General features: G+C 22.3%; 1 protein-coding gene across 1 annotated transcript; it reads right to left on the bottom strand.

Moving 5' to 3' along the window:
- Positions 1-2817: 2817 nt before the first annotated feature.
- Positions 2818-7610, bottom strand: LOC127283765 (uncharacterized). The gene is made up of 2 exons (XM_051308847.1): positions 7447-7610; positions 2818-4358 (listed from the first exon to the last, which is right to left on the bottom strand). Exons 1-2 carry the CDS (start codon positions 7465-7467, stop codon positions 2937-2939), a joined length of 1443 nt encoding a protein of 480 aa, XP_051164804.1. The 5' UTR covers positions 7468-7610; the 3' UTR covers positions 2818-2936.
- Positions 7611-10223: the final 2613 nt, after the last annotated feature.

The raw sequence follows: 10223 nt of genomic DNA, 5'->3' as shown, positions 1-10223 counted from the left end.
TTAATTTTGACGAATTTCAATTATTTAATATAATGTGTTCCTTTATGAACTCCCCCACATAGCACGACATCTTGCTGTGAGGTTAAGGTAAGGATATCTGTAGGGTTTGTAAGGTTACTGTGTAAGCCTACAGTAAACTTGAGGTCATCTTAAAACTTCCGCCATTACAGTAAGCTTACACAGTAAAGCTAAGGTAAGCTTACACAGTAAGGTCGTGGTAAGTTTACATGGTAAGGTTGTGGTAAGCTTACACGGTAAGGTTGTTGTAAGCTTCCTGTAAGGTTACTGTAAGGTTGCTGTAAGATTACTGTAAACATAGAGTAATAAAAAAATATATTAAAAATAATTACATTATAATATATGATGTATTCCACGCTAAAGTGTAAGTCCATCTGCAATTGAATCTCCGATTTTTTTGAGATTTTTTTTTCTTTTAGTACTAACTGAGACCAGCTTCCATGAATTTTTTCAAATTTTTTTAGCAAGCCGTTTTCGAGTTATGGAATTTTGAAAAAAAAATGCATCAATTTTAAAAGTTTTTTTTTCAAAATGTGTGTTTTTAAACGTACTTTTCAAAAAAAAATCGAAAATTTTTTTTAAACGATATTACTATTAAATTTTTGAGTTTTAATGATAAAAGGTAATTTTTCTCATTTGACGTGCTGATCGATTTTTTTCAAAATTTTTTCAAAAAAACTACTTCTTTTTACGAAACTTTTAAGCCTAGCCCGATAATGGGCAAACGATTTTTACAATATTTTCGGAATTTTTCAAAAATTTTTGAATTTTTTAAAAATATTTTTAGTTTTTTTTATACTACGTGCTTTTATGTATTTTGATGCGCTGATTACGAAAATCATAGTGACAATACCCAAAAATTTGATTTTTATGGTGAAAACCGTAAAAAAGTCCCAAAATTTATGGTTTTTTTCGTTTATTGGGTAAAATATGCAAAATTAAAAAAATGTATCAGATATAAAAAATGTATTTTAATAAGATCTATAATTTTTGTTTAAACATTTTTTTTTTAATTTTGCATATTTTACCCAACAAACGAAAAAAATTCAAAAATTTTTGAAAAATTCCGAAAATATTGTAAAAATCGTTTGCCCATTATCGGGCTAGGCTTAAAAGTTTCGTAAAAAGAAGTAGTTTTTTTGAAAAAATTTTGAAAAAAATCGATCAGCACGTCAAATGAGAAAAATTACCTTTTATCATTAAAACTCAAAAATTTAATAGTAATATCGTTTAAAAAAAATTTTCGATTTTTTTTTTTGAAAAGTACGTATAAAACACACATTTTGAAAAAAAAACTTTTAAAATTGATGCATTTTTAAGGAAGTTTTGAGCATTCAAAAATTAAAAGTCATGAAAATTCTCCAATTTTCAAAATTCCATAACTCGAAAACGGCTTGCTGAAAAAATTTGAAAAAATTCATGGAAGATGGTCTGAGTTAGTACTAAAAGAAAAAAAAATCTCAAAAAAATCGGAGATGCAATTGCAGATGGACTTATACTTCGGCGTGGAATACATCATATATATTATACTATAAATTTTTTTTTATAAAAAATTATATATTTGGTAAAGTACTTCATGAACCCCAATAGGGTTTGTTAAATAAAATTTACTGCGCAGCCGTATGTGCCATAGAATACTACTGCGCATAAATATTAATAAAATTTATTTATTAATAACATTCTATGTTTACAGTAACCTTACAGCAACGCAGTAAAAATACTGTCATCAAGTTGTAAATTTACAAACCGGAAAGTTAAAAGGCTATACATAACCTAAAAGTTGTTTTGTTTATATTTTATAATTTTTTTTACTTATTTTCTGTTACTTTCAGTTAAATAAGTATACGTTTTTCCAACGTCCGACGTAGTAAAATTACACTGGCATTTTTTTGTGTGCAAATATTAATACTGGTTGACAACACAACTCTTTATAGGTTATGCTATACAACAAGCAGTAATACATGCCATTTGTTCAAAAGTTGAAGCTTTTCTGGTAAAGTAAGAAAAAAAATAATATAGTTTATTAATTTTTTAATATATATGTATAATTTTATTTGACAAAAAATTGAAAAATATGAAAATATAAATTTTCACATAAACTCAACAAATAATAGCAGACGACATGAAACAATGTTGCCAATCATTGTATTAAAACTCATTGAGTCAAATGAGAACTTAAATGGACATTGTTTTGACTGCCAATGTAGGGAGAGAACCTAAATATCTTATAATTTACATTGCTACCAACGTTGAAAAATTACATTTTACAATGTTACCACGATTCTGAGTTTGTTTCAAATTTTTATTTTACAATTTAGTAAAAATAAATTTATTTAAATTCCATCATTATACTAATTTTTAGTAATAATGTGTGCTTTTGTAATTATTTAATGTTAAAACTGGTGTATGTAGCTTAAATAAAAAAAAATTATTTTCCCTAAATGTCACAAATTTTTTGCCATAAAGCAAATACCATTTCTAATAATAATTTTTCCTTAATAATTTCTTTTGCATCGTACTATCAATTATATCTAATAAAAAGTCCTATTTTGAAAAAAGATAAAAAGACTTAATTTTATAGTAATTAAAAACTTTATTTCATATAATTAGTTCCCCAACATTGGGATTAATATAAGAGAGACTTTGAATTTTAGTTTCGATAACAAAAAAATTTGTTCGCATACAGTGAAACTTAAAATTCACGTATAAAAGCATTCAAGTATATCACGATTCAGATCGTAATTTAAATTGTATATTCATATACATCTATTAAACTATTTTTTCATTACAATTGTAATATCACAGTTTAAATAAAATATAACTGAAATTACAAAAGATTTTTTAAATAATATAAAAATTATTTAAATAAAGTAACATAAACAAGAACATAAACTAATTTAATTTCTTCTCGACAATTATTAATCATCACTTTCATCGGACGATGAATTATCACTATTATTATCCTCATTATCCTGAAATTGATCAACCGATGATTCACCATCACTGTCTTCGGTTAATTTTATTGATTCGACTATTAATTTTTCCATGAAACTATTTGGATAGAATGCTGCATACAAACTTCGTAAATCAGTTGTTGACAATGTTTTTAACATTTTTTTAACAAAGATAGAAGGCAATTGAAATAATTGCATAAATAATGTTTCACATTTTTTTAACAAAATATATCGTTGCCTTGATTTTTTGATACGAAATTTTAAAAATCTTTTCCAATATCTATACGGTTCTCTTTTCATTATTGTCGAAATATGAAAATCTCCTGTTAAATATGAATTTGCCATTTTATTTTCACCAAAAATTAAAATAAACATCACATTAAATTGTTCAGATGTTTTAATATCAATTGCATCAATTTTCATATGTCTTTTGGAGTATATAATTTTTCGTCGACTTAAAATTGTTTTATCAATATGTTTACAATTGAGTTTTAGCCAAAAAAAATGTTTCATTAACGTTGAGCATATGTAATCTTCATCAATATTTTTCCTCCACAATGCATTGTGACAGGGATATTTTGTCATAAGCTCAAATGCAGTGTCGTTATTGATATTTTTTAAATTAATATCAGCACCGTAAAACAATAAAAGTTGAACGGCAATTGCATTTTTATTACGAACAGCAGTGTGAAGAGGTGTTTCACCTTCCAATAGTGAGCGTGAATTTGGATTTACACCGAATTTCAAAAATAATTTGACAAAATCCTTTTTTTGCCAATTTGTCATTTTCACCTGTTCAGTTAGTAGATAGTGAAGAGGTGTAAGATCATTGCTATCTTTTGCTGATAATTCAGCGCCGTAAAACAATAGTTTTTGCATTAATTCTTTATCCACTTCTTTTTGTTTGAGGGTAAAATGTAAAAGTGGCATTCCACTTTTTGTTCTTTGTTCTTTAAATGAAACGCCGGCTTTGTAAAATATTTCAATCCATTCAAATTTTTCTTTAGCTATTAATTCAAATAGAGGAGGTATTTCGTGACTGCAAATAGATTTTTTAATATCACCGCGTTTAATTAATTGTTTTAGTAGTGGTAAATTGTCTCCTTCAATTGCTTCATGTAAAAGACGATCTTGAATTGTTCCATTTTTATCGCAGTTTCCTTGAAATAAAAGTGATTCAAATAATTCTGTAATTTCTGTTTCTAATTTCATAAGACGAAAACAATCATCTAACTTGATCTCAGCGGCAAGATTCTTTTTATTTTCGGTGAAAAAATTGAAAATTTTATGTAATTTTTGAACATTATTTTCTTTTACGGGAATTTGTTTTTCCTCTTTTTTTTCATCGTCGACTTTCAATCGTTTTCTCATTGAATATCTTGTTTCCTGTAAAACAAAATTAAATTTATAATTTTTTTATTCGAAATGTTTTGAATTTATTATTTATTTATTAAAATTTTTTTTTGAATTAATTAAATTTTTTTGGATTTTATTATTTATTATTTATTATTTCCTGTTATAAAAAAAGATTAAATAAAATTTATAATTTATTCCTATATCAAAATTTAAATATAAAATAATTAATATTATTGTTTTTTGTTATTCAAGAGGATTTGGCATTTTCTCTTAATAAAAATATAATTGATAATTCAAATTATGTAATTATTGATGACAAAAATGTAGGAGATTAAATTTTTTTACTATTTAATTTTATATTATGAACAAATAAAAAATTTTAAATACGAGTGATTGAAAAATAAACAACGAAAAAGGTATTTTAAAAAAACTGACGATGAAAAATAATTCATATTTTCAATACAGTTGAATTTTAAATGGATGAGCAGAAAAAATATAGGTATGTATTTTTATTTTTTATTCTAAAGAATCTAAAACCAATATTCATTATTGTATTAAAATAGATTTTTTATTATTATAAATAGAAAAAAAATTAACAATTTAAAATATGTATTTTTAATATTTTTGAAAACTTTTTTTTTATGCAAAAATACAATTTTTTAAAAATTCATATGCGATTAATAATATATTGCTCATAAAAACATGAAAAAAAATGTCAGATAAAATAATGAAAAATAATTAAAATAATAATGGAACAAATATAATTTATAATTTGTAAATAATTTTCAATTTAACAGGCCTCGGATCGACTTAAAGGCACAAAAAAAGTCTTTTTAGTCGATTTATATTCCAAAAAAAAGTCGATTTTTTTATTTTAACAAAAATATTTTACAGATTTTTAAATAAAAAAATTTTTTTTAAATAATAATACTTTTAGAAGGGATAAAGTGATTTTTAATTTAAAATTTTTGATGATTTCACAAAAAAATTTATTAGAAATTGTAGACAATAAAAAAATAATAAACAAATAACAAAATAAATAATAACAATACAATACAAAAATTTAAAAAACCATTTTTAATTGAAAAATGGTTTCAGATAGTTGAATTTTCGAAGAATATTATAAAAATAATTTAAAATAAATGAATTTCTGTAGAGTTATAATTGAAATTATTAAATTTCAAGAAATTTTCGATGGAAAATTTTAGAAATAATTAAATTTTAAATGCTTTTAAATTTATATGTTTGAAAATAATTGAATTTTAATTGAAATTTTGGATAATAATTAAATTTTAGTTGATTTTCGATTGAAAATTTTGATAATAATTAATTTTGAATTGGAATTTTTGAGAATAATTGAATTTTAGTTGATTTTGAATTGAAAATTTGGAAAATAATTGAATTTTATTTGATTTTAAATTGAAAATTTGGAAAATAATTGAATTTTAAAAGATTTTGAATTGAAAATTTTGAAAATAAATGAATTTTCTTTGATTTTGAATTGAAATTTTGGGAAATAATTGAATTTTAATTGAAATTTTGGATAATAATTTAATTTTAATTGATTTTCGATTTAAAGTTTTAATAATAATTAATTTTGAATAATATTTTAATTTTATTTGATTTTAAATTGAAAATTTGGAAAATAATTGAATTTTAAAAGATTTTAAATTGAAAATTTTGAAAATAATTGAATTTTCTTTGATTTTGAATTGAAATTTTGGGAAATAATTGAATTTTAATTGAAATTTTGGATAATAATTTAATTTTAATTGATTTTCGATTTAAAGTTTTAATAATAATTAATTTTGAATTGAAATTTTGGATAATATTTGAATTTTATTTGATTTTAAATTGAAAATTTGGAAAATAATTGAATTTTAAAAGATTTTGAATTGAAAATTTTGAAAATAATTGAATTTTTTTTTATTTTGAATTGAAATTTTGGTAAATAATTGAATTTTAATTGAAATTCTGGATAATAATTGAATTTTAATTGATTTTCGATTTAAAGTTTTGATAATAATTAATTTTGAATTGAAATTTTGGATAATAATTGAATTTTAATTGATTTTAAATTAAAATTTTGGGTAATAATTGAATTTTAGTTGATTTTCGATTTAAAGTTTTGATAATAATTGAATTTTATTTGCTAATTTTTTTAAATTTAAAAAAATATAAACATTTCTTAAATTTCAAAAAATTTTGATTGAAAAATAATTTGAAATAATTTAATTTGTAATGAATTTTATTAAAATTATTAAAAATAATTAATTTAGTGAAGAATTTTAGTTAAAAATTTGTTAAATAATTGAAATAAAGAAGATTTGCATTTTATACTAAAAAAAAAATATTTTATTTAAAAAATTGTTTTAAAAATGTAAAAAAAGGTCGAAAAAGGTCGTATTTTTGAAAAAAAGTAGGAAATAGTCGAAAAAGTCGTATAATCCGAGGCCTGAATTTTAATTATATAAATTAAATTTTTTAATTATAAAAATTGAAAAAAATTTTATTTCTAAAGTAATAATTAAAATAATTTGATTTTTTTCGTCTGTCAAATAACCTAATTTTGCAATTTTTGACATTTCAAAAAAAAAAAAAAAAAAAAAAGAATGGAGTAAAAATAATTAATAATTATAATTTTTTTCCTGACATTATTTAGGCTCAAAATTTATAAAAATCATTTTAGAAATTTTATTTTTTCAAAAAATAAAAATTCCTTTAAATCCATAATATGGATTGTTGAAAGTCATAAAAAAGTATAAAAACAATTTCAAGTTTTCCTAAATTTTCAGTTTTATTTCAAAATTTGTTAATTTAATAAATTTATTCATTTTTTTTTTTGTTAAAAAAATGTTTCTTTTGAAAAAAATGCATTTTACTAATTGAAAGGGAGTCATTATTTAAGAAAAAAAATTATTATGTATTGTGTAGATTTTTTCTAAAAATACATTTAAGAAATATTAAAAATTGAAAAGTTATATGCGAAAAAAAACAAAATACAATTCATCTTATAGGTTATGTCAGCTTCTCATATTATACTAGAAAAATTTTCAATAATAACTAATTTATACAAAATACAAACGTTAACACTATTTTTATACTTGTATATACTCACTGGAGGCTTTCGATTATTCATTTTAATGGTAGAAAAATTGAGTAGCCGATCAAACGGAAGAAACAAAAAAAAACAGCCAAGAATCAAGATCGCCAGCAGGAAATCCAGAATGATAGAGATCAGGGAGATCAGTGGTACCAACACAAAACTTCTTTTTTCTGCTGTTGACACTTGACACTACTTCCGCCCGCGAATTTATATAAATTGAAAAATCATTAACATTTTTTTTTATAATAATAGAAATGAATAAAAATGAGTACTCAAAAATAATTTTTCTATTTTACACTGCAATTTGTCATTTTATAATGCAATTAATAACATTAATCTAACTAGTTAAGTAAAATTATTAAAATAATTTTATTAATTTAAACAATTTCACAAAACACTATAAATTTAATTATTTTGTTTTTTATTCTTTTTTAAAAAAAAAATTATAATTGAACCTAAATACCTAGATTACAATTTTTAACTTTTAAAATTGGTAACTATCAAAATGCACCAAAGGCAGTTTGCGCCAAACGGCGTTTGACCCAATATGCTATAGTTAGTGTCATTCTCGATGGTGAATGAGAAATCTGTAAAAATGATAAAAGTGAAGGTCTGAGAAGCCCGCGAGATGTCTATAGTATCACATTTTGTGTATTATTACAAATAGACATTGGCGTGGAGATTTAGTGAATGCAGAAAATAAAGTGAAATAGTTTTCTTCGCGGAAATAGTGAACGTGATGTTTTTATAAATAAGTAAATTGCTTATTTGATTAATTAATCAATTAATATTATGAATTAATTAATTAATATTATCAATTGATGGAATAATTAATTAATTAACATTATTGATATTATCAATTGATTGATTAATTAATTAATTAATTAATATTATCAATCAATTAATTAATTAATTAACAGTGACTGGAAGAAATAACGAGTAGTAAAATTATGGATACCCATATTGAGGTTAGTTTAAATTTTATTTTCAATGAAAATAATAATAATTTTGCGATTGCATAAAAATTTATTTTTTTCAGCGATCTCATGTAATGAATTTTCATCTAATTACATCAATTTAAACGCATGTAAAATGGTAAAAAAAATGTATAACTGCTAAGGTTTACTCAACTGTAAATTGAATTTTATTAAGAATATATTTTTACAACAAACATGGAATAAGTTAACAATGATTAGACACCTTCTAAATCATATTGGCATTTTTCATTTTTAAAAATAAAATTTTTATTCTATTCTAAAACCATGCTAATTAAAAAAATTCTATTCCTAGCATAATAGACGCCAGAGTTATTATTGTTATTGTGAACGTGGGCCTAATTATTATTCGATTTACTAAACAATAATTTTGCGATAGCATAAAAAATTATTTTTTTCACCGATCTCATGTAATGAATTTTCATCCAATTACATCAATTTAAACGTATGTAAATTTCACTGTGATAGTTTACTCAACTGTAAATTGGTTTTCATTAAGAAAATATTTTTACAACAAACATAGAATAAGTTGATAATAATAATAATTTCAAATTTCTTATAAATTATGATGGCATTTTTTACTTTTGGAAATAAAATTTTTATCCTATTCTCCAACTATGCTGATTAAAATAATTCTATTCCTTGCTTGATAGTCACCAGGGTTATCACAGTTATTGTTAACATGAACCTAATTGTTGTTCGATTTAGTAAACAATTATTTTTCGATAGCATAAAAAATTATTTTTTTCACCGATCTCATGTAATGAATTTTCATCCAATCACATCAATTTAAACATATGTAAAATGGTAAAAAAATGTAATACTGCGAAGGTTTACTCAACTGTAAATTGATTTTTTATTAAGAAAATATTTTTACAACAAACATGGAATAAGTTAACAATGATTAGACACCTTCTAAATCATATTGGCATTTTTCATTTTTAAAAATAAAATTTTTATTCTTTTCTAAAACCATGCTAATTAAAAAAATTCTATTCCTAGCATAATAGACGCCAGAGTTATTATTGTTATTGTGAACGTGGGCCTAATTATTATTCGATTTACTAAACAATAATTTTGCGATAGCATAAAAAATTATTTTTTTCACCGATCTCATGTAATGAATTTTCATCCAATTACATCAATTTAAACGTATGTAAATTTCACTGTGATAGTTTACTCAACTGTAAATTGGTTTTCATTAAGAAAATATTTTTACAACAAACATAGAATAAGTTGATAATAATTTGTACATCGTCCAAATCATATTGGCATTTTTTATTTCTGGAAATAAAATTTTTATCCTATTCTCCAACTATGCTGATTAAAATAATTCTATTCCTTGCTTGATAGTCACCAGGGTTATCACAGTTATTGTTAACATGAACCTAATTGTTGTTCGATTAAGTAAACAATTATTTTTCGATTGGCTAAAAATTTATTTTTTTCAGCGATCTCATGTAATGAATTTTCATCTAATTAGATCAGTTTGAACGCATGAAAAATGGTAAAAAAATGTATAACTGCGAAGGTTTACTCAACTGTAAATTGAATTTCATTAAGAAAATATTTTTACAACAAACATAGAATAAGTTAACAATGATTAGACACCTTCTAAATCATATTGGCATTTTTCATTTTTGAAAATAAAATTTTTATTCTATTCTAAAACCATGCTAATTAAAAAAATTCGATTCCTAGCCTAATAGACGCCAGAGTTATGATTGTTATTGTGAACATTTGCCTAACTGTTGTTCGATTTAGTAAACAATTATTTTTCGATTGGATAAATAA

Source organism: Leptopilina boulardi, unplaced genomic scaffold, assembly GCF_019393585.1.
Source record: "Leptopilina boulardi isolate dan_hultmark-lab unplaced genomic scaffold, ZJU_Lbou_2.1 LbouV2_310, whole genome shotgun sequence".
In the NCBI taxonomy this organism is placed as follows: Eukaryota; Metazoa; Arthropoda; class Insecta; order Hymenoptera; family Figitidae; genus Leptopilina; species Leptopilina boulardi.
Note: the sequence above shows the minus strand (reverse complement) of the source record. Positions and strands in the feature narration are given on the sequence as shown.